Here is a 26009-nt window from a genome sequence, read left to right as displayed (position 1 = left end):
ACTACATGCATCTGACGAAGTGGGTATTCACCCACAAAAGCTCATGCTCCAAAACGTCTGTTAGTCTATAAGGTGCCACGGGATTCTTTGCTGCTTTTACAGATCCAGACTAACACGGCTACCCCTCTGAAACTAAACTCTTGTTATATGTAAAGTAAATAAGGTTCTTAAAATGTTTAAGAAGCTTAATTTAAAATTAAATTAAAATGCAGAGCCTCCCGGACTGGTAGCCAGGATTCAGGCAGTGTGAGTGCCACTGAAAATCAGCTTGCGTGCCATAGGATGCCTACCCCTGGATTAGCCTCTTTTGTGTAGAACTGTCAGTCCTTACTAACTCCTGTTTCTCTCCTGTCTGGCAAGACAAAGCAAACTACAGCCAGAGCAGTTAATGTCAGCAATGCTATGTGAGCAGCAGCATACAGCACACATGCTTTTGCACAGTCAGCTTAAACTGGGAGAGCACAAATAATGTCAACTCGCCTATTGTTTAAAGGCAATAGAGTAAAGTGCACATTTCTGCTTTTGTAGTAAAGCATAAATTCTCAAACTTTTAAATTCAGCATATTATTTCATACAAGGTAAAACTTGAGGGGCAACCACTTCCCCTCCTGACATTTCATTCTTTCACTGCCTGGTTCTCAAAGCGTTTTATTATCTGGACCATTCCCCAGACCACAATAAGAACTACTGTTATAAAGTAGCATGATCATTTTCCGTTCTTTACAAATTTCCAGATGATCTCTAAAAGAGAAAAAAAGAGGCAAGAACAGTCCGTCTACTGTGCTATCCTGTAACATAAAATATAAAGTCTGAATTAAATGAAGAAAAGCAAGGAAATCCAAAGGTGAGGCTGATGCTTTGTTACAAACTAACACTTTTTTTTGTTTTTTTTACATTTAACTTTCAAAAACCTGGTGCCATATTTTTGTAGGATCATAGCAACCAGGGAGGGAAAAGACTTTTGCTTTATAATAAAGTCTATTCACCTGCAATAGTTGGATACAGTATGAAGACAGAGATGGTTATCAGATATTAAATTTATCATAGACTTAATCATCATTGAGGATTAGAGTCTTTAATGTGGTTGATGAAATGTGGTTTCAAAAGAGTGTTTTAAAAACCTGGACTATAAAAATGTACACACGTATGGCTTAGGGTATGCACAGTACACTATTTTCCACTAAGTTTTGAATGATGTACTAAGGTATGGAATTCATATATACTGATGTGCAAGTGTGCATATAGTTGGAGTGAAGCACATCATATCTGTGTTAATTTCAATGATTATGTATTCAAACAGAAATGTTATATAGTTATTTGAGTGAGCAATAAATCTAATTTCTTGTATTGCTGCTGCTTATGTGGCCTTCCTTGCCTCTGCTTTAGTAACATCATCCTTCTGGCTAACTGGCTTCCATCATCTAACTGGCTTCCTGTTTTTTCCCCCCACATAAAATCAGAGCTCGGGCTTTTCACCATTAAGCCCCTACATAATTTTAGCTCCATCTACATTTCTGGTCTCCTTTCCTCTCTCTCTTACCCCCTGTGTTCATGTCAATCCTTTTTTCGTATTGTTCTATAAATCTTTACTTGCCTCATGTCTTTTTTGTGATGCCCCACATGTTTCTTGTCCAGCAAGCACTTTATATTTCCTCCTTCTAATCTCATTTTAAAATCCATTTCTTCCCTGAATTTTTCTTGTATTGGCCTCACCAGCAATGACTCCATGCGTACCTGCATCTGATCTGTTGTCCAATGTCTATTTTTTTTCTATGACAATTATAAGCTGTTAGGGGGAGAGACCATGTCTTCTGTTTTTTGACAGAAGACATGACTTACATACATGTACGACTTACACAAATAATAACTAAAACAACAACAGCAGGAAAGATTCCTGTGGACTTTAAGGGAAGTTGGATAGGGCCTTAGCAGCAATGAAGCCAAAACTTATACCCTCCTTTATCCCTTTCAGACTTTTGACAGATTGTTCCAGATACAGGCATCTTGGAGCAATGAATAATACCCTATTTCCTGCCCCAGCTTTGTTCCCAGAGCAAAGACTGAACAGCCCTTCACAACTGTCCTGGAGGGATAAAGAGGGAGAGGCAGTTGCTTAAGTACCTCAGGCCTTGATTATTAACATTGTTAAAATTATTTCATAATGCATGTAATATTAATAATGGGGTTTGCCATGTAGATTATGATAGCATCAAATGAATATTAAATCATGAAATACACCTATAAGAAAGAGGAGTTTCCACTCTACTTTGAACAAACGATACACACATTGGATATAGTGCAAACTTGTCCTTTTTCTGCAACTTGCCTTTATATTAACTTATTCAACAATCAAACATAACATCAGTTTAAGCTTTCATCCCCATATTAGCTGTCCCTAAGATTTCTCCCTGCAGGGCTGCTTCTGTCCCAGCCTCTAATTCCCTCTGCACCAAAGACAAATACTCAACCCCCTACTGTATGCCTAGCGTGGAACTAATTGAACATGCCTGATCTAAGTTCATAGTAACCCATCAAAATTATCTCTATGTGGGATTCAAGCATTAGAATGACCCCACAGAAGAGTTCACAATCTCCATAGTGGGTCCTAAATGGGGTGACCAGATGTCCCGATTTTATAGGGACAGTCCAGATATTTGCGACTTTTTCTTATATAGGCACCTATTGCCCCCCACCCCCCGTCCCGATTTTTTACATTTACTATCTGGTCATGCTATTCCTAAATATCCACCATCCTTGTACAATATCATAATATGAAATCTGAGAAGTCCATTACCAGACAGCATAAAGACTAAACAACATCTGAGAGGAAGTTGTTGCATGCACCCTGGAAGGACACCATAGAGTTTTCTTCTAAAGCATTGATCTGTTTCAGAGGCTCAAACTAAATAGCCATAACAGAAATTCCAATAGAATACATTACAGTCTTCATCTGGTCTTTATGATCTCCACTGACGTTGGTTGGTTCCTACTGAAGTTCCAGTAGGAGTTCAGATACCTGAATGATGAGAAAGGTGTAAATATCTAGCGAGAAAGAGAAATACATGCAGGAATCAGTAACCCTGTAGTGGGGTATTCCTGCCTTTTAAGCCCAGAGGGGGCTAGATGACCCTGTGCCAGGAATATGGGCACAAACAAAGGCCTAGGAAGTGGCTGAAGCCAGAGCAAGAAGAGAGGAAGTAGCCCCAGGGAATTAGTGGTTCAGGGGGTAAAACTCAGCCCACTGTCTCTTTAAGGGTTCAGGACCAGAAGCCCTGTGGTATAGGATAGGGCAAGGCTCCCCTCTTTCTCAGTCAACCAGGACAAGCCCTCAGAAGGCAGGCAATATATATGCTGCCTTCTTCTCAGAACAGGGAAATGCTAGTAGTCAGAGGAAATCTATTTGCCTGCTGACCTATACAAAATAAAGGAGCAGAGTGTGAAAGAGGGACCAGCTGGAAGGAAACTGGCTGAGGCCTGCAGCTGGTAGGAATTGCAACCCAGACCCAGCAGAAGGGCTCTAAACTCCTGATACAAGTACGGAGAGAGAGAGGGGCTATTTGTATTCTAGTCCATCTCTGTGAGGAGTGCTGTGAATTCCTGAGCCAAGGAAAGAAACAGCTTTTATCCTACTCCTGCTCTTGGAGAGTCCTGTGGACTGCTGGTGCAAAGGGGAAAAGGTTGATTGAGTTATAATCCAGCGCTAAGAGAAGGGCTGGAGAAGGAGGATGCCAGACCCTACTAGAGTAAGGTTGCCAACCCTCCAGGATTGGCCTGGAGTCTCTCAGAATTGGCATCAATCTCCCAGTGACTATGAAAGCAATCTGGAAGATTTTAATAGGCTATTTTAAGAAAATATTATGTCATGGGGAATCTCCAAGAATAACTTCACTCAGAGCTGGCAATCCTATAAGAGAGGGAATTATTTTAATTGTGACCTAGCTCTGGGGGGCAGGCTGTAGACTTGTATTCCTCAGAGAATGGGACTGACAGAGTTATTACTTAGCAGGAACCCAAACCTCCATACTGATGCCTAAAGACTTTGGATCAAGAAGTTTGAAGAAGGAAACTGAGGCAGGGTACCTGCAAAACTACCTCGGGGCTTAAGGCAGTGCACTGGAATCAGTCTTAAGAACTAACAGAACAATAGATCTGTTGTTTGCTGAGTTCCAAAATTTTGTTGCCAGCAGGGCTGGATTAACTCTCCTGTGGGCCCACACCTATTAGATTTTGTGGGATCCCTGTATACAAGTCTTTTTCCTAATTTAAAACAAAATGATCATAATTATGGCATCGAGGCGATTCATCCTATACTAAACTTGCCTTTTAATTAACATAAAGCCATTCTGTGGTTACATTTCAGTCTTAAAATGTAGAATATAGTTAATTCAAAATGGCCTACTTCTTACCTTAGAACAGCTGTTATATTAATTTATTTCTGGGAGGGAGTTTGGGTGCAGGAGGGGGTTCTAGGCTACGGCAGAGTGTTGGGGTGCAGGAGGGGCGGAGGGGTAAAGCCTCTGGGAGCGAGTTTGGTACAGGAGGGGATTCTGACCTGGGGCATGGGGTTGGGGTGCAGGGGTGTGTGTGTGTGTGTATCTATGTGTATGTGTGGTGTAAGCTCCAATGGGGAGGTGCTTACCACAGATGACAAAGTGTCCTTTCTCCCACCTATATGTTCACAGATTCAACATCTTAGATCAACAGTCCACTAAGGTGTGAGAGTTCAAATGCTATGTCACATATGCAGCTCTGAGCTTCCCCCTCCAAACACATCCTCTAACAAAACCACAGAAAGCAGACTTGAGGTTTCTGGCCTTATGTAACTTGATGTTTCACAATCTAGTCACACAAAACCTGTATTTCTTTGCTGCATGTGAAAGCTAGGGAGATTGAACAGAGCCTTTTCAGAGCTCACAAGCTGAGACCGTCTACCTTGGTCAACATAACTAATTTATAAGCATCACAGTTGTTCTCAGAAACCTTTGGAAAAAGAGGGTTTTACCCTATCCTTTAGTGTAGTGCATTTTCTGCTGGATACCTGTAATTTATTTCTGTGTACATAAGGGGTTTCCCCTTGGGATTTTACTGTGGGATAATTTCTATATTTCTCCTCCCCTGTTGTTGCACTTCCAGGTACTTAGGTGGGGCTCTAGATACATTAATAAAAGAAAAAGAGCTAGAGTTGCAAGGTGACTGGTTTTCGATGGGAAGGCCCAGTCGAAAGGGACCCTGGTGACTCCGATCTGGCCGGTGACACAGCGGGGGCTCAGTGCTAAGGCAGGCTCCCTGCCTGCCCTAGCTCTGTGTGGCTCGCAGAAGCGACCACAGCTCCTTGCAGCCCCAAGATGCATGGACACCCACGGAGGCTCTGCACGCTCTCCCTACCCTGAGTGCCGAATTTGCAGCGCCCATTCGCCGGGACACGTGACCAATAGGAGCTGCGGTGGTAGCACCAGAGCCTGCTGCTACTAAAGTTACAGGAAAACTATTAAAATGGCTTAAATGAAACAGGGTCAGCAGGACCTTGTGTGTGCGTCTTTTAAACATAGTCGGGCCAACTTTTCAAAGGTGCAATTCCTGGCTGATGCATAGGCAAAGGAGCACACTCGGGTGGTTGTGGTTATTAAGCAGGCGGGGGTTGTGCAGCTGAGGGTATGCAAAGAGCTGGCCCGTGGACGGCTTGCAGCGTGAGGACGTTTGGAGAGATGGAGAACTCCTGGCACAGAAGCAGCTGCGCCATGTAGACTTCCTCACCTCGCCCCCGTAAGTTCTCAGCAGGGACCTAGAACTACATTTCTCAGGGGGCCCTGCAAGAAAGCCCCAATCGCTCTGATTCCCCGCTCCCGGCCATAATAGCAGAGGGGCGCATGCGCAGGAGTCCGTGCAGCGTCTGTTTTGCACCCCCAACCACTTCGCGCCTCGGTGGAACTGCATATGCGTACCAACCACCCCTGTCACAGTTACGCATGCGCCAGCTAGCTCCCGCACCCCCCCCGCGCCCAAACCCTGGAGCTGTGATGCGCACGCACAAGCTTGCCCTTCCCCGCTCTCCGTTCTAGGGCGGTAGGGCGCCTGCCCGGAAGGCTGCGGCGCGAGACTCCGTTGCTGCCGGCTTTGGGCTTTGCTGCTCGTGCGGTTGCATCGGCACTGAGAGCGCAGCGCGCGCGAGGTAACTGCCGGGCGCAATGGCCCCCCGTAGGTGCGCCCCTGGGCTCGCGAGCGGCGGGATGCGGGATGAAGGGGCAGGGTTTGCCGAGGGGACAAGATGAGCGGGGGGTAGAGAGGGAGCTGTGGAGAACTCCGGGGGCGTAGTGGCGGGAGGGGATCAGTGTGGGGGCTGGCTTGTGGGGAACGGGGTTTCGTGGGGCGGTGAGGCGGGAGGTGGCTGTCTCAGGTTGTGCATCTTTGTAAAATTATTTTCTTACGCAGCTGCAGGTTACGCATTTGTCTATTGTGACATAGCAAACCCCACATTTTGACATTAAGGGGGGTTAATACGTTATTTTCATGCATAATAACATTTAGCACTTTACAAGACTTCAGATTTTCCACTTTATCACTCAATTTGAGCGTGTAAAGTATTTATCTAGTCAACTCATTTATCATAAACATGAAACAACTTCCTCTTTCTGGAAAGAATCTGGCTGTAATGCAAATACTCTGGTAATAAAATACTATAGTAATGTAACATGTTATGAATGTGCTAATTAGAGCTGAACTGCTGGCCTCAAATTGCTGCTGCCCCTTGGATACAGGGCTAAATACTGTATTACCCCTGCTAGCAGCCAGACCAAGATCCAGGGCACAATTTTTCTAAGTACAGTAAAGGCACATAGAGAGTCTGCCCTGAAGAGTTTACAAGCCAAGTAGGGTCTCAGGTATTAAACAAAAAGTGCTCTCCTTTCCCCTCTCACTTGTGGAAATAAACATTAAGAGGTTGTAGAAGCATTTCATTTTGTGTGTGGGGTGGGGGTGGGGGATGTGTGTAATTTAGCACGGAAAAACTAAATCAGAAATAATACAAACTTTTCTTCCCACATGCTTAAGTTCGTAGTCATTTTTATATGTTTGAGTATTGAATTCCACTGTCCCAATCTGGTTCCTGTGAACACTGTCTACTGCTTCCCTGGTCAATAGTTTTTATACAGTATAGATGTTCCCCGGGTTATGCAAACTCGCACTTATGGAAAAAGTTCCATCAACTAGAAATAGGAGTGTATGGTGGTGACTTTTTTTTTTTGCACGTAATGGTCGGGTATACGTTTCCGACTTATGCAGAATTCGAGTTACGCAAGGCATTCCGCAATGGAACGCTTGTGTAAGTTGGGGAGCGTCTGTATAGCAGGTGTGACCGGTCATGGTTATGAAGAGAGACATAGTCTCATGTAGCTAGGGCCAATTGCACAGTGGTCTTGGAATATGAAGACAAAGTTCTAATTGGATTCTGGATTTAACATGGAGACAGTGCAGGGTATGCAGCACAGAGGTGATGTATCTGTAATGATCTGTATTAGCATTCTGTATTGGCTAAAGCTTTCTTGGAAGTATGTTGCATTCTTAGATCTGAGTTGTAGTAATTGAGTGTTAGTCATGATTGCATGGATTATTGTGTCTAAATTAACAGGATGGTTTGCAGTTTTCTAGCTCACTGAAGATTTAGAATAACAGGTCTAATCACTCAGAAGCATAACAGAATCCCTACATACCAAAACTAATGTATCCAGCCAGTAATTCAAATCAGTACAAAATACCCCTTCACATCCATTATCTCAGGTCTCCCCAAAAGCCCTACTAATTAGATGGTGTTATTCCCAATGATAATTCTTGACAGCAAGAGATAAGTCTGGAGTTGAATGGAACACTTCATCCTATGTTGTCTCACTACCTCCCTTACTAACTTCATGTAGGTGTTTGAATATGGTAGAGAACATGATTGTTCATCTTCTTCCAGAATTGAAAAAGGTTCACACGTGAGTCTCTGGGTCCAGTCTTAGAGGAAGAATTTGAGTTGTTTCAGATTATTTCCATTCATCCCTGCCTGCTTTGAGACGCAAGAGAATTTGATGGTTGTTGGTATGAAATGCAGAGAGGTCCAAGAAGATGAGAATGAATGGCCTGATCTTGACAGTGGACTGGAAGAGGTTATTGGCTAGAGCACACAGTGCTCTTTCTGTACCAGGCCTCGACAGAGATACATTGGGAATCAGTTTTTGTTTTCTCACATCCCGTCTAGACTACGCGCCGTATCGGCGCGTTAAAATTGATTGCTCGGGGATCGATATATCGCATCTGATCTGGATGGGATATATCGATCCCAGAGCGCGCTTAGATCGATTCCGGAACTCCACCAAAACAAACGGAGTTCGGAATCGACATGGCGAGCCGAGCACATCGATCCCGCGCGGTGAAGACGGGTAAGTAAATCGATTTTAGATATTCGATTTCAGCTACGCTATTCTCGTAGCTGAAACTGCGTATCTAAAATCGATTTTTCGTGCGTAGTGTAGACGTGACCTCAGTTAGCTGGCGTATATAGGGAACTTTAATGCTAGATGCTCACCGTTGTCAAGTGATAGTTTCTTTAATAATGGTCAGACTATTGTGCATGTGTTTGTGTGTGCGCCGTAGGTAGGGCCCTACCACATTCTTAGCCATGAAAAATGCATCATGGACTGTGAAATCTGGTTTTTACGTGCTTTTACTCTGTACTATATAGATTTTACGGAGGAGACCAGTATTTCTCAAATTCGGAGTCCTGACCCGAAAGGGAGTTGTGGGGATGGGGTTCACAAGGTTCTTTGCGGGGGGTCACGGTACAGGTATTGCCATCCTTACTTCTGCGCTGCCTTCAGAGCTGGGTGCCCAGTGAGTGGCGGCTGTTGGCCGGAGAGTGGCAGCTCTGAAGGCAGCGCCGTGCCAGCAGCAGCACAGAAGTAAGGGTGGCTGGCGGGGCACTGCCCTCAGAGCTGGGCACCTGGCCAACAGCCGCCACTCTCTGGCCACCCAGCTCTGAAGGCAGTGCAGAAGTAAGGGTGGCAATACCACACCCCCCCCCCACAATAACCTTACAACCCCCACCCCAACTCCCTTTTGGATCAGGACCTCTGCAATTACAACACTATGAAGTTTTGGATTTAAATAGCTGAAATCATGAAATTTATTATTTTAAAAATTCTATGACCATGAAATTGACCAAAATGGACCATGAATCTGGTAGGGTCCTAGCCAGAGGATGGGAGGCAAGATTCTCTGAAAGACGACATTTTCAGCTCTCCTCCCCCTTTTGTAGGGACCTTAGATTATCTGAATCTTTACCAGCCAGGAAAGCAGATGCTAGCAGCAGCCCCAATTGCTGTTTGTCCTTGGATTGCTATTTTGTGAATGGCTTGAATTTTTGGAAGGTGGGATTTTCTAATTCTGTGCTCAGTTTGACTTTCCTGGTGTCCATGAGACTGTCCTCGATATTTGTGATCTCTGAAATAAATTACTTATTTCAACCTACAGATATGAAAGACATGTCCACAGCTGTAGGGGTTCTGATTATGTATAATAAAAATCCAAACAGAATTAGCTACCTAGAAGCTTAAGTGAATACTGGTACACTGGGGATTCTTACTGACTTGTTAGCTAATGAAATACTCTATCACAATCATATCCTCAGTCCTTCTCCAAAGCCCTAGCAAATAGATGGTAGAAGTAATTCCTCACAGCAAGAAAGGTTCTGAGGTTGGGTGGAAGTTGTCTGTGTTTATGAAGAGGTTTTATGGCTGAAGAAGTTTTGCAGGCATGTCTTTATAGCCCCTAAGCCATGGTAAAGAAGTAGGTTCCTTTTGGTGCCTTCACAGTTGTGGCATAGGATTGTAAAAATTCCTTGTGGAAAAATGAGTCTGTTTCTGACCATGCTTTCTACTACAGATACACAGATTTCTTTTTCTTCCTTCCGTTCTTGCTTTTTTTGCCAGCAGTTGTCCAAGAACCAAGATATTTGTGTGGGCAGTGGCCTGAGAGAAGGTGTTTGCTTGCAATAGTCATCTGTGTTTCATTGTATAAAGAGATTAAATGTCCTTGGGTCATGCCAAATATATGGACACTTTTTTCTTTTACATTCTTATTAACCGTAATGCACAAAACGTATTTCACAAATTCTGTTACATACACAGCTTCTTTTATATTGACTGCACCCTAGCTTGTTCTCATGTTGAGGAGTCTTAATCTGTATTCTGCAAGAAAGTAAAGTGCTTCTCTTCTGTATATTTATTGTGAAAAGATTTAGTTGATTAATTCAGTGAGATGCTTAATTATTTTTTTGTTTAACTGTATGGGTTTCTTTGTATAAATCAAGCCACAAAATCTAATGCTTCTGGGGCTGGTAGAATGACAGTGCTTTTCTCAGAAAATTTTTCTCAGAAATTCAATTATTTCAAGCCCAGAATCAAGGAAAAAATAATTATTAAAATATACATTTCATGTTTTCTTTATGTATAAATAATCTATATCACTTGCTCTGTCCCCCTTCACATTCCCAATTAGCGTGGTAACCCTGAGCAGTTTTGCATGGAGCTTGTGTACATCGGTTGACTGTTAATCTAGTTTAGTAAAGAAGAGTTTTGAGGTTTACTTTAACTTATTTTTGTATAAGGTATACTTCTTCCTTTTTTGCTCCTGACCTAGCTGTAATCAGAGGATGAACAGTGAACAGTTGCTTCTGCAGCTGCTTCTTGGTTGCACTTGAACTAGATAGCTGCATTCCCCTCCTCTTCCTTAATTTTCCCAGGACATGTACACACTACAAACTAAAATTGACCTTTGTTAGGTCAACTTAGAGCCACCACAATAATTTCTGCAGTAGTTCATGTCCACGTTGTCCTCCTGCTGTCATTGGTGTGTGTCCTCACCAGAAGTGCTTCCACCAACTTAAGAGGGGCAATATAAGGGATTGAGAGCTTAGGCTCTCAGCAGTGTGTAGTTCCCCTCCGGGAGCCCAGGCAGCTGCCCCCCTGCCAGGGAACCTTAATGCAGCCTTGGCAGGGAGTCCAGGGGTGACGGGGAGCCAGGGCCCTTGGGCAGTCGAGCTCTGAGCTGGGAGCACAGGCAGCAGCCCAGCTGGGGATCAGAAGCCCAGGTGACAACTAGACTCTAGCTGGAGCCTCCCCAAAGTGACAGCCAGAGCTGTGAGCAGTTTTTTCATGTTGGAGCCATGAAATTGACAAGAATAACAGCCAACATCCCATGTTAGTAACCCACAGTGTCTACAGGGACACTGCATCGCTCTAACTACACAGACATAAGCCCTATGCCTCTTGTGGAAATGGAGTTATGTCAGTGTAGTAGGGCACTTACATCCGGGGGGAGCAAGGCTGTAGTGTGTACACAGACATAATTAGGTCTTGTGCCTTATGTTGACCTAACTCTATAGTGTAGAGTCTCTGTCCATCATTTGGTTCAGCAAACAATCCAAGCCATGTCTCCTTTTATTTTTTTATTTTAAGATTTCTTGCTAGATCAAGGGACAGTAGTTGAGTTGTTTATAATTAGCGCTGTTGTGAATATTTACACTACAGAAACTGTCCCAAGTGTGCGTTTCTATCTTTCCTGAGCATAATTTTTTGTCAGGCTGATTAATTTAAAGCTTATTAAATGTTCATGTTTAATTAAATTTGAAATGGTTTGACTGAAATGGATAATGCAATACCAGCTGAATACTGACTTTGAAGTGTATCTATTCTCTGAACCAGTGCAATTCTAAATGTAGGATACTTGTTCTAAGGCTGTACAGAGTTGAGTTTCGAGGAAGGGAAGGTGGTGCATCTGAGGAGATCTGGCCCATTATCCTGAATGTATTTATAAGCCTGATGTCAGAAGACAAAATTTCTTCTCGATAAGTATGTTGGTGGGGATGGGGTAACTTTCTTTCCTTGTCTTTGTCAGTTTGTTTTTAATTTGATTTTTTCTGCCCAGTCTATTATGAATATATTGAGATTGGGTTAGAAAACTTTTAATTACTGAGCTCTGAAAGTTCATTGCTATTTCTTTACTGTTAAAATTGCTTTCTCTTCCGTAAGGATTTTGAATCTCTCATGAGCAGACAGGTCCTCAATAGTTGTAGCTAGGTGGTAGTCAGTGCGCATACTGGAATACTTGGTGTGTATTATGTTGACTTGACCACTTTTAAAGATGAATGAGTTGCTTTTGACTTTATCTGTAAAATCCTCTGCCTCTCCTCTTAAGTGTCATTGTGCATGTAGTGTATAACGCAGAGCATGTTCCATCTGCCAACCTAAACATTCAAGCTGACCCGCTTAGTAAATGAAATGTGGAAATCAATATTTTAATAAACTTGAATAATGTTAAAAAAATAAATCTAATTATTACTACTTATATTCTGTGCCTGAGACACACTATGCATCAGAGACTAATGTGGTCTGCGAAGACTCTATACAATTTATTAGAATCTGATAACTAATTTATAGCCATAATTCTACTTCAAACTTAAGAAGTGTAGAGTCATTTTGCAGTTCAGAAAATTATAGTGATTAAAATAGACAGGCCCTTTAGGTCTAGTGCCAAATATCTTGTGACTAGAATTTTGTTAAAATTCAATTCCATTCAGTACACAATATCTATAAAATGAACACTAAGAGTTTGCAGTACCCTTAAAGTCAGGAAATACTGGGTTAAGGTTTCACTTGGAATCTTAATTCTGTTCCTCTGTGCTTATGCATTACAGTCTAACTACATATTTCTAACACACCATATCATAATCCTTTTTTCCCCTGGCACATGTAGCACTTTATATTTCTTTTCCTTTTGTTCAGTTATGCTAATTTCAGTGTTCTAGTGGTCCAGCATCTCTCTATTGGCACTCTGTTTTTTTTTTTTTTTTTTTTTAAGTATAACAGTTACACTTTAAGTTTCTTCTCCTTTAGAAACTTTCAAAACTTTGTCTGCTTCCCTCAGACAGTTAGAATAGAAAATACAATTGAAGCCAATGTTATTTCTCAGAACAGAAGAAACTTGAGTCTCTAATTAGTAAAAGACACAGATCTCTTTTAAAGGTAACTTAATAAAGAAAAGTGCGTGTGTTGTGGTTTTAGCTTGTAATTTACCCCAGTAGATAACTTTTTTTTGTTTTAAAGAAATTCTGCTTAGCAGGTACAAAAGCAAGGCTTCTGTAATTAGAAGGTAGTTGACTTTGTTATACTTGACTGAATTATTTCACTAAGGGAAAGGGAGAAGCTGTAGGGAAATACATCACTCTATAATTAACTCATGCCATTGGATCAGTTTCTGATATCCACAGTGAAGCCTTGACAGAATCCCTTGACCTATCCTCTATGAACTTAGCTAGTTCTTTTTTGAACACTGTTATAGTCTTGGCCTTCACAACATCCTCTGAAAAAGAGTTCCACAGGTTGACTGTGCGTTGTGTGAAGAAATACTTACTTTTGTTTGTTTTTAAACCTACTGCCTATTAATTTCATTTGGTGACCCCTACTTCTTGTGTTATGAGAAGGAGTAAATAACACTTCCTTATTTACTTTCTCCACATCGGTCTTGTGTTCATTGATACTCTGCGTCCAAAATGAACTGCTTCTGAACTGACAGTAAGCATTTTTTTTCAAGAACTAAATACATTGAGAGAGAAAACTAGCAAGGCTGTTTTCAAGAGTACCATCTGATAAATCCCATATTACAACTTCCACAGCACCACAAAGAGGAGAAATTATAGGACTTATTTGCAAAAGCCTCAGCCACTTCAGAAGTATCAGCTGCTCCCTACCAAGATTCCAAAATTTTCAGCTTTCCTGTGATAACTATAATGCAGTTATGCAGTAAGACTGTAATGGGTGCACTCATCTCTCGCAAGCGCTCCCCTTGGCCAAGTGAGTGTGCCTATACTCCCTCCGTGGTGTGTCTTTGGCGACTGAGCCCTCTGGCTGAGTCACACGCAGTCCGTCTGTGTGATGAAAGCAAAGCAAAACCCCTTCCGGGGTATAGGTCCAACAGGGGTCTCTCTCCATAACATCTCCCACAAGTTGTCTCTGCTCCAGGATAGAGCAGTGCCCCAGGGTTCCCTCCCTGGTGACAGTCTTTCCCTCTTAGAGCCTTTCTGGCCGGAGCTCTCCAGATGGGCCGCTGCAGTTTAGTTCCCCCCTCTGAAGTGCCTCAATGTCTAGGCCACTTCTCCCAGTGGCTAATGGGTGTTAGAGGGAACCTGGGCCCACCCACTACTCTGGGTCACAGCCCAGGGACTCTGTAGATAGCAGCTGTCCGCTGTGTTCCTTTATCAAAGTCACACTGCTGCTCTAATTCCCTGGGCTACTTCCCCATGGTTTAGTGCTGTCTTCACACTTAACTCAGGGCCTTGTCCTGATGGAGTCCCTGCAACCAGCTCAGGGGTCCTCTTCACTCTCCCCAGCTTCTGGTAGTACTGCCTCATCTGAGGTCCTGCAGCTCCCTCAGCTAGACACATACCATCCATGCTCCTCCAGCTCTAGCAAGGAACTGGAACTTGGGCCCTGCAGCTCTTCTTATACTGACCTGCTGGGCCCTGGTTGGCTGTGTCCCACACAGCCACTCTAAGTAGCTTGGAGTACCTTCTCCACTGCCCTTTTTGGGGCAGGGTGTGGCAGGGCCTGATTATGAATTTTGTGCCCTGGTGGGGGGGCAGATTCGCACATGGATCCCATCAGTTGCTCCCAAACAGTTTGGGAACCCCATGTATGCAAAACCCATCAATAACGTCCTGATCATTATCAAGCTTTGTAACCTAGTTCAACAGTACCTTTTCCATGGCATGATACACCTGCATGGCCCAAATGGTCGATCTCCCCACACTGGATTGGTTCACTGCGGACCAGTAGCATTTGGGGAGGTGGCCAGCTTCCAGATGGCAATTGCAACCTGCTTGTCCACAGGTTTTTGGGGCACTGCACATAGTTACACTGGTGCAGTAGCTCCTGGGTTAGTTGAGCACATATCTCAAAAGGTTGCCTTCCCCATCATGACATTCTCTTATCACTGCTGGTCATTCCATGTCTGCACAACAGTCCTTTCCTGCCAACTGACACTGTTTTCCTGAACTCAGAATGCTGTGAAGCGGTTCTAGGAACTAGTCCTCTATCGGCTGCTCAGTGTCTTCCTGTTCTTCTTTGTGGCTTGGTTCCAGTGCCACTGAAAATCCTTCTGGTGCTGGAGGAGCTGCTGCTGCCGCCACATCATCTGTTTGGTGGTGCAGAAGGTGAAGTCCCAAGCCAAATTAATCCAGCTTTGAATGCTGAAATATAGCCCAAGCAGCCTCTGAGTATTTGAGATGGCTAGTATAGCAGCATGGAGCATTGTTGCATCTATGCTGGTCGACAGCAATTCAAAAATGCTGCTAGCTCGCCCAGTCAAGGAGGTATGCTGCAGAGACAGATGAATTATGGATTTTCAATTCGTAATGAGGGACTTCACTCCAACAATAATATCCCTTCTCCTTTTATGAAACAAAGTTGTAACAGATACTTTTCTTCTCCCCCTTCTCTGCAGCCCTGTAAGTCTGAGGTGGGGCGGAGGAAGGGGAAGAAGGTGTATTAACTTGAGTTAAAATCCTAGGGCTTATCTACACACACATGCTGCGGCAGCACCTCTGTAGTACTTCAGTGAAGATGCTACCCCATTGAGAGGGGTTCTCCCATTGGCATAGATCAGGGGGCTCATGCGGCCTGCAAGGTTATTTTACGTGAGCTCCTTGCGCCCCCCCCTTCCCCAGTGCTTACCTAAAGCGACTCCGCCTGACACACACCAGGGGCAGGCTCCCTGCCTGCCTGCCTGCCCTGCCCTGCGCCACTCCGGGAAGCAGCCAGAACCTAGGGGAGGAGAGCCACCCCCAGCAGCTCCCATTGGCCGTGGTTCCCCGTTCCTGGCCAATAGGAGATGCTGGGGGTGGTGCCTGAAGCAACAGCAACACACACACCCCTGTTCCCCATCTCCCCCACGTTCCAGCCACTTCCCAGAGCAGCACGAGGGCAGGCAGGCAGGGAGTCTGACCTGCACCTGGTGCTTGCCGGGCCAGAGCCTGCCCCCTAAACCCCTCCTGCAGTCGAACCCCCTGCCGTACCCTGCACGCCAGCCTCCTGCCACACGCCTCCTGCACCCCAACCCACTGCACTGAGCCCCTGCCGCACCCCTCCCCTCTCCTGACCCCACACCCCAACTCCCTGCCGTGAGCCCCCTGACCCCCACCGCACCCCTCATCCCTCCTGCACCCCACACCCCAACTCCCTGCCCCGAGCCCCTGCCATGCCCCACACCCCTCCTGCACCCCCTGGGGGCAAGGAGGGGGTGGAGTTGGGGTGGAGATTTCAGGGAAGGGGTTGGAATAGGGGCAGGGGCAGGGTGGGGCCTAATGGCAGGGGTGGAGTGGGGGCGTGGCCAAGGGCAGCAGGGGGAAGGTGTCAGTAATGCGGCCCTTCGCCAATGTATAGTCCTCGTGTGGCCCTCGTCGTCATCTGAGTTTGAGACCCCTGGCATAGATAATCAACCTCTCTGAGAGGCAGTTGATGGGAAAATTCTCCTGTCAACCTAGTGCAATCTACACTGGGATTTAGGTTGGTTTAACATTGTGAATTTTTCACACCCCTGAGCAATGTAGTTATACCAACCTAATTTCCTAGTGTAGACCAGGCTTTAATGTTTCATAGCAGACATAACAAGAACTTTGATTTTTGGGTAGAATTTTCAAAACATTTAAATGACTTGGGAGCCCAGCCCCACGTCCCTTCTGAAAATGGAACTTAGGAACCTAAGTCACGTAGATGCTTCCCTAAAAGCAGCAGAGAATCCTGTGGCACCTTATAGACTAACAGACGTTTTTTTTGATGCTTCCGAAACTTTTAGCCCTCACCATTTCCCTTAACTGAGTTTTCATTCACAAATTGAAGTTGGTGCCTAATATTGCTGATATATGTCAATTGTTATCCTCATGTACATACTTGAGTGACATACAAGTTCAAAACATAAACACACTCCTTCCCCCTATCCCGAAACATACATTTTTTTTTCATGATCCTGGATGAGATATATTGACACCACATGTAAAATTTCTTTATTTGTAGAGAACTACATAAGCAATATTAGACACCCTCTCTATTTAAAAGGATTCAGTGTGGGTCTGAATGAAAACGCAGTCATCTTTGATGAAGCAGGAACAAAGTTTTGTACAGCACCTTCATTTTAATGTCTTAAAGGTCAAGAAAAATGGATTTGGTAAGCTGAGGTAGCTAGATAAGAGCATTAAATTGTTTCTTTCCTTTTATTTTCCACTTCACAGCTTCTAGGTACAAACAAATTTCTAGAATACTTCCAAATTAAAGAATTTTATTTATGAAAAATTGTTAAATACAGAATGTTTTTGATATTTTCATTACACTTAATTTTGACTAAACATACAAAACACATTTTCAGATTGAAATCTCTTACTAGGTTTAAATAAAGTCAAATCAGTTTTCCCTAGAGAAGATATCCTGTGTTTTTTAAAGATATTATCTGCACAGGATTCTGACTTGTGGGTCTGGTGCTTGCTGTGTGATGGTATCTTCAAAGGAACAGAATTACTGGTAAGAACTCTGAAAGTGCAAATTGGAGTGGCTGGGTCATTACATAAATTGAATCTATTTCCCTATGTTAAGTATCCTCACACCTTTTTGTCAACTGGCTGAAATGGGCCATCTTGATTATCACTACAAAAGTTTTTTTTTTTTTCCCTCCTGCTGATAATAGCTCATCTTAATTAATTAGCCTCTTAGAGTTGGTATGGCAACTTCCACCTTTTCAGGTTCTCTGTATGTATATATATATATCTTCTTACTTTATGTTCCATTCTATGTATCTGATAAAGTGGGCTGTAGCCCACAAAAGCTTATGCTCAAATAAATTTGTTAGTCTCTAAGGTGCCACAAGTACTCCTGTTCTTTTTGCGGATACAAACTAACACAGCTGCTACTCTGAAACCTAACATTTGGAGAAGACTATCAGAACAAAATGTTTAATCTGTTTTTGTTTTATCATTGCACGTAGGAAGATGGCGATTCTACTTGACTTTGAATGTTTGGCCTGAGTTCTGATGGATCTGGATTTTCTTGTTTTTCTGTTGGGAAGTGTTTGAATATTCATGCTGTGAAAGAAGAAAACATCCAATGGCTTCAGAATCTATGACCCCCGAGTCAGCAAAACACTATCAGATAAAAGCGAAAAAGCAGCAGCAGCAGCAAGATAGATCTCTGAACAGTGATGGTGAAGAAGTCTTTGTATTTGAAGCAAATGAAGCTTGGAAGGATTTTCATAGCTCTCTTCTTCACTTCTATGAAGCTGGGGAACTCTGTGATGTTACATTGAAGGTGACAGATAAAACAATTCACTCAATTTTCCCACTACCCACATCTGTTATGTTAATGGTTTGTGAAGCATGCTCTAAAATGTGTGCAAGAGATGATTAAAACTCTTGCAAATTATTATAATCCCTTGATTTTTGGGGTATTGTTTAAGGCTGCTTGTGATTCTGTAAACACTGCTGGCAGCTCAGGAATTTCGGGCTGAGGTGCAGAAAATTAAAAAACAAAACAAAACCCACTTTATTCCAAGAATCCTAATATTCCTAATTCTCTCCTAAAGAACTAAACAAAACAAGTGACCCATGAGAAATGTGGGAATTTACTACACGGACGTTAAGCAACATTGTTCAGTCACTAGCTACAGTTGCATTGTATCCCTTATTCTTCATCTATACATTATCTGTAACTATAAAGTTCTCTGCGATTAGGACCCCTTTTTATATGGCACAAAACAGCATTAAGTGCTTTAGATAAATATTAAGTGTGGTAGATTAAAAGAGATGATGGGGTAGTTCCACTCCCTAGATAAGAGGCAATGCCCTAGTGAGAACCTTGGCCCCTATGCCACCCTCAGGTGCTCGGTTTTCTGTCAGGATGGTGTTCCTGGATCCTAGTTTGGGGACTCCACATTTTCTATAAGCCTCTGCCTAATGGATATCTGATAAATTTTAAACTCTCTCCTTCTATCCACTTAACTGATGGAAGAGAGAAGGTATAATTCATCCCCATCCAGAGCTTACTATGAAGAGGTGCAGAGGAAAGACATTTCTGCTGCTGTTCTACTCCCACACTCCATTTTCGGGGAAAAGGGATCTGAGGTTGTCCTCTTCTTAATTAATATATTAATTGTCTATTGTTGCTACTGGTAGGAAAGCTAAGAACAGCAGTAGAATGAAAAGACACAATTTTTGACAGTACTTTCGTTGAGTTCTCCAAAGAGTTTACAATCTAAGACAAGGGTAGGCAACCTATGGCACACGTGCTGAAGGCGGCACGCAAGCTAATTTTCAGTGGCACTCACACTGCCCGAGTCCTGGCCACCGGTCTAGGGGACTCTGCATTTTAATTTAATTTTAAATTAAGCTTCTTAAACGTTTTAAAAACCTTATTTACTTTACATACAACAATAGTTTAGTTATATATTATAGACTTATAGAAAGAGACCTTCTAAAAACATTAAAATGTATTATTGGCACGCGAAACCTTAAATTAGAGTGACTAAATGAAGACTTGGCAAACCACTTCTGAAAGGTTGCCGACCCCTGAACTAAGACATTCTCCTATCCTCAGGATGCTGCCATATGAACAACTCATTGTTGGAAGGCAGGATAGTGGCAGATACATACCAACCCTAACTCTCTCTCCATTTTTAATTCTGCTATCTGAACACCTCCTCCTGAAATAATCTCATTGTTCCTTCCCAATTACCCATCCTCATGTCTCTCTCCTGTCCCCTTTTCTCCTTCTCTCTCCCCCCCATCTGCATACTGTAAATGTTGTTTAAAATGTTTTATGCTTACCTCATTATACATTTGTTATCCAATTTTTGATAGCTTACACATCTACAAAAATGTGATTAGAATTGTATTTTATTGCAGTGGATTGAGTCAGTTAAAAAAAATCCAAACAGTTAGCCTGTATCATTTAAGTAGGAGTTTATTTTTAATCACAAGCCAGCTCACCTTAACTGATCTGCAGTGAAGTCATAATCATGTTGAATATCAGTCTATTATGAAAATGTTTGATATCACAAATTGAGCCATCTATCTTCACTGCAGATTCAAGAATAACTAAAGCTGTGAGGAAGTCCTGTTGAAATGCAAATAATTAGCCAACTTTGCTAGAACAAGTATTTAAAACAATCATATTACAAATAATTGATATCTGAAATACTGAATTTGGAAGCCTTTTTTGCCCCAAGATAAATTCCTTAAAAATATCACTCCGTCTGAAAATTGTGTAGCTATTAAGATTGCAATTTTGTAGCTAATAAGATCACTAACAGACAAAGGATTAAAGAAAAATACTCTTTAATTTGTTTACTTTATGCATTTGATAGCACTTCCTGTATAATCTGTTTCCCTCTGAATGGTGTTGGGGCATGCCTTTTTCCAGGCTCTGTAAGACGGTGCTATAGTTAAGACCTGCAGCTGCAGTTACCCACCAGTAGGCAGATGTGTGCACAGAGAAGGAAGGGAAAGAAAGATTGGGCCTTTATAGTTAATGTTGTTTTCAGGCTTGCCCAAAGACTAGCTGGAGAGAAGAAAAAAGCCTTTTTTTCCTCCAAATTTAAGTTGCCAATTACCCTTTAATGACATGTGCTCAGAGAATTCTCACTTTAATCTTACAGTCCCACATGTGTTTCTTCCATAATGAGATTTCAAGAACAGAGGTAGACTTTTTCCTTTAAGGAAAATGTCCTTGGATTTCTCTTTAGCAGAAGGCCTGGGAATATATTAGGCAGAGGACCACTTATGATGTTTTTGAAGTTTGTGCTGTGCTGTGACTCACTGGTGCATGGTTCTTGCACTGATCATAAATGTATAACCCAGGAATGACAGACTAAGTCAAAGAAGTAAGGGAACAGAGGTTTTTATGTTTAGTACTATAGATTCTAACAAAATACAATTTAAATTGATGTGTCCATTCAGTAGAATCTGTAAACGTGTAAATTCCAGCTCATAAGGTTATACAACTGACCTCTGCTTTAGTCAGTGCATAATACTGAGAGAAATCAAATGCCAAATGTGCTAAAACAGTAACAATGAGTTATTTCAACTAATGAAATACTATACTAACTGATCAAATATCACATTGGGCCATAATTCAGAGGAGCAATTTCTTGACATCATAGATGGTCACTTCTGGAAACAGCTAGACACTCATTATAGCAATGGGACTTCATCTATCACCCTGGTAGGTAGCAGCTTGTTTGATGGATTTAGCACCATTGACTTGGCACTGTCTGAAGTGAGGGTTAGTTTGACATAGCTATGTATCTCAGGGTATGCCTATACTGAGATTAGACTCCTGTGGCTGGCCTGTGCTAGCTGACTTGGGTTCCTAGGGCTCAGGCTGTGGGGCTGTTTAACTGCAGCGTAGATGTCCAAGCTCTAGGACCCTGCGAGGTGGGAGGGTCCCAGAGTTTAGGCTGCAGCTGGAGCTAGAATGTCTACACTGCAATTAAACAGCCCTGCAGTGGGGAACCCACGTCAGCTAGCACTGGCCGGGCATGAGTATCTAATTGCAGTGTAGACATACTCTTAACGGGATGATTTTTCATACCCCTGAAGACATAGCTATGCTGATGCAAGTTCCTGATGTAGAGCAGTCCTAATACCTTCTGGGATTTTGTATTCTTATCAATGGTGTCCAGGATAAAAAATACCTACGCTGCCACTCCTCTGTCTAAAAGAGTAAAACATTTGGATGCCGTGTTTACTGCATTTATTTAACATTGTGTCAATTAACTTTCTATTTAATATGTTTCAAAAAATGTAACTTACTGTCTTTCTTTGCTATATGTACTTATAGTTAGAGGATTTTTTTAATCACTTGTCAAGGATTTTTTAGGGAAGGTCACAAAAATGATTACAGATATGGAACCGCTTCCACATGAGGAAAGATTAAAAAGATTGCAATTGTTCAATTTAGAAAAGAGATGAGGATATAGTAGAGGGTCTATGAATAGTAAGGAGAAAGTAAGTAGGGAAGTGTTATTTGCCCCTTCAAATAATGCAAAACTAGAGGTTACTTGATGAAATTAATAAGCAGCAAGCTTAAAATAAACATAAGGAAGTACTACTTCACACAGCGCACAATCTACATGTGGAACTTGTTGCCAGGGGATATTGTGAAGGCCAAAATATAACTGGATTCAAAAAAGAATTAAATACATTAATGGAGGTTAGGTCTATCAATAGCCAAGATGGTCAGAGAAGCAACCGATGGCTCTGGGTTTCCCTAAACTTTCAGCTGCCAGAAGCTGAGATTGCATGACAGAGTCACTAAGTAGATTGCCCTGATTAGTTCATTCCCTCTGTAACATTTGGCACTAATCACTATCAGAAGACAGGATACTGGGGTAGATGGGCCATTGATCTGACCCAGGATGGCCGTCTGTATGTTCTCTTCTGACTTAACTCTGACCCCACCCCCCCTTTGGGGGCGGGGGGTCTCTGCTGCTGCCTGATGACATATTCTGGTTCCAAATAAGGTGTGTGGTTGACTCTGACTCTGAGTTACAAACTGACCAGATTCTACTGCATATCCGTGTTCTACTCATCTGCTAAGCCTTTTCAAACACTGAGGCAAAACTTTCTTCTTGACATCTTTGGGCAGCTCCATATTTGAGTTTATAGGTGATGCTGGAAACAACCTGTTTCCTCAGCACATGTAGAATTTTTTTTTTTGATTGGAGTCAGTGGTATTTACAGCTACTCCCTAGCTTGACATGAATCTTTAGCTGTGGCTGTCCTCATTTTTTTCAGCCATGTTGTAGATTTATTAAAAATTAATACAAATGTGCCCGAACGATTAATACAGAGAATTTGTCTCAAAATGAACACAGACCTCACTGATCAGTCATTACATTATCCGAAATCTTAATAGGCAGCAGGTTTAAAGCAAACAAAAGACCGTATTTGTTCACACAATGCACAGTCAACCTGTGGAACTCTTTGCCAGAGGATGTTGTAAAGGCCAAGGCTATAACAGGGTTCAAAAAAACTAGATAAATTCACAGAGGATAGGTCCATCGATGGCTTTAGCGAGGATGGGCAGGGATGATGTCCCTAGCCCCTGTTTGCTACATGCTAGGAATGAGCAACAAGGGCTGGATAACTTGATGGTTACCTGTTCTGTTCATTCCCTCTGGGGCACTTGGCATTGACCATTGTCGGAAGATAGGATACCGGGCTAGATGGACCTTTGATCTGATCTGACCCAGTATGGCCACTCATGTAATCTCGTCCACCTTATATTTCTTGGTAGTAAACCTTTTTTGGTTCCATTAGATGGTTGAAGCTGGTAGACTATTAAAAAGCTAGCTAATGGAGCAGTAGGGACAAAAACATTGTTTGAATTGGAATAGATGGAACTAGGCAAATATGATTCACATTTTTACATTGGTTTATGTGGAATAACTTGTCAATTAAAGACTCAGTTATGGTTGATAGACTGGTCAAATTTAAGATGAGCCGTTTGGAAGTTGTATAGTACCTATATAGCTATATATTCTTCTAAGTGATTGTATTTCAGTACACTTCCCCTAACATTACCTTGAAGTATAGACTAATTCAAACTCGTAACTTTTTAAATAAAATAATTTGATGTCCCAAATATTTTACATTATGAAAATATTAAACCTTGGCATTTTTCTTTTTAAAAATATGGCCTTCAGTCTTGTAGCTCCATTTGGAGGGTTATGAAGCAAAGGTTACCCCAAGTGGATGAATTGTCCCCTCCTCCCCCGTCCCCGATCATTCTAGAAAAGGGAGATTTTTTTTCTTTATCAATTTTTTTATGCATAATTTATTTTATACAAAAAAGGCAACACTAACATCTCATAAAATCAGACTTCATTTTAAATGAACATGCTAATGGTCCTAGTCCTGCAGTTAGATCTTCGTGGGTGGATCCCTACTCCTGTGCTGATCTCCATCAGTGGAGATTTATATGAGCACAGAGCCTACTGGACATACATATCTCATTGCAAGATTAGGGGTCTATAATTAGAATCCTGCCAAATTCACTGCCATGCAAAATGCATCACGGACCAAGAAATCAAGTCTCCCACTGTGAACTCTGGTCTTTTGTGTGCTTTTACCCTATATTATACAGATTTCACGTGGGAGACCAGTGTTTCTCAAACTGAGGGTTCTAACCCAAAAAGGAATTGCAGGGGGGTTGCAAGGTTATTTTAGGGGAGTTGCCCTTTTGTGTTGCCTTCAGAACTGGATGGCTGGAGAGTGGCAGCTGGTGGCCAGGCACCCAGCTTTGAAGGCGGCGCCCCACTAGCAGTAGCACAGAAGTAAGGATGGCAATACCATACCATGGCATCCTTACATCTGCACCACTGCCTTCAGAGCTGGGTGGCTAGAGAGTGATGGATGCTGACTGAGGGCCCAGCTCTATAGGCAGCGGCGCAGAAGTAAAGGTGGTAATAACATCCCATGCCATCTTTCTGTGCTGCTGCTGGCAGCGACTCTGCCTTCAGAGCTGGGCTCCTGGCCAGCAGCCGCTGCTGTCCAGCTGCCCAGCTCTGAAGGCAGCGCTGCCGCCAGCAGCAGTGCAGAAGTAAAGGTAGCAGTACCACCCCCCCCTACAATAACCTTGCAACACGCCCCCCAACTCCTTTTTGGGTCAGGACCCCTACAATTACAACACGGTGAAGTTTCAGATTTAAATAGCTGAAATCATGAAAATTATTATTTTTAAAAATCCCATGACTGTGAAATTGGCCAAAATGGACCCTGAATTTGGCAGGGCCTTATTTATAATGGTAACTGACTTCACTGCAATAAATTTGTTTATTAAATAAATCAGTGATTTCACAAATGCTGTTAATACTGAACAAGGAATAATTCAATGGACAACTTAAATTTTAGTAAGTTTCTATATTAGTCCAAAAGTGTTTTATATCAGAGGCATTTTGCCATTTTAAATGGCCACTGTATTTGTGAAAGTCATTTGTAGAAACTTCTGTAACTTCACTTTCAACTAAAGCAAAATATGTGAAATCTACAATAATTTACAACAAAGTGGGCATTAGTTGTCTGATGTATAAGAGAAAATATACAAAAACTATGTATAGGAGTGTCTTTTTAGAAATGTACAATCCGCATGTTGTGTATTTTTTAAAAACATGCAAATACTTCATGAATATTTGAATGCATTCTATAAATCCAAATAGGGTGTATTTTATGGATATTGATGTAATATCAGCTTCATATTTACATGCATATTTTCAGTGAATTCATATAACAATTTAATGTTGTCATTGATCTGACATGAGATAGCATAAATCACAAGCTGTATTTCCTGCCAGGATGTGGTGCTGAACACAAATGTTGGGTCTAGAATTAATAATTTAATACAGTCTTCTGAAAAGGAAACCAGCTGAACAATGATCAGTGCTGAACTGAAGAATAATACTTTGAAGATTTTGTGGAAATTAGTTTTAAATTGGCTTTTCTGATTACTAAATGTAGTATAAAAATAAGGAAATCAATGTGTTTAAGAAAGGAGGGATGTTAGTTGAGGCTGATCCATGAACACTGACTAGAAGATTAACTGTTATTTTTGGTAAATCACATTTGACAGCTGTGAAAGGCTTATGTAGCTCTCAAATATAGTATTAGTGGTACGCCACAAACAGGGCATAGATTGTTCATTTCGCTTATAGCACATTTTAGCCAATTAAAAACCTGTCTGGAGAATTAAATGTACATTAAGGCTTAAGTTATAAGAGGGGAAACAGTACAGAACTATTTTTTTCCCCTGGTTCATTGATTTGAAAGGATGAAGAACCTTCATTCAAGAAAATTAACAGAACACCAATTCACAGTGCTGCAGTGTAACAGTTAAAGACCATATCTTAAGGTTTTCTTTAATTTGCACATGTGATGTCTCAGT

The 26009-nt window shown here is 42.2% G+C and overlaps 1 protein-coding gene across 4 annotated transcripts in view; it reads left to right on the top strand.

Moving 5' to 3' along the window:
• The first annotated feature begins 5958 nt into the window (after positions 1–5958).
• KLHL8 (kelch like family member 8) overlaps positions 5959–26009 on the top strand; it is a 38524-nt gene continuing 18473 nt past the window's right edge. For 2 of the 4 annotated variants that reach the window (XM_032800235.2, XM_032800233.2), the window contains exons 1-2: positions 6013–6169; positions 18061–18380. In XM_032800235.2, coding sequence (XP_032656126.1) covers positions 18180–18380 — 201 coding nt within the window. In that variant the 5' untranslated portion in view covers positions 6013–6169; positions 18061–18179. Of the gene's footprint in view, positions 6196–18060; positions 18381–26009 lie in introns of all 4 variants that reach the window. The other 2 variants (XM_032800228.2, XM_032800229.2) reach the window with 2 other exon arrangements.

This window comes from Chelonoidis abingdonii, chromosome 5 (genome assembly GCF_003597395.2).
Source record: "Chelonoidis abingdonii isolate Lonesome George chromosome 5, CheloAbing_2.0, whole genome shotgun sequence".
NCBI classification, from domain to species: domain Eukaryota; kingdom Metazoa; phylum Chordata; order Testudines; family Testudinidae; genus Chelonoidis; species Chelonoidis abingdonii.
The sequence above is the reverse complement of the archived record's forward strand: the minus strand, read 5'-3'. Positions and strand labels throughout refer to the sequence as shown.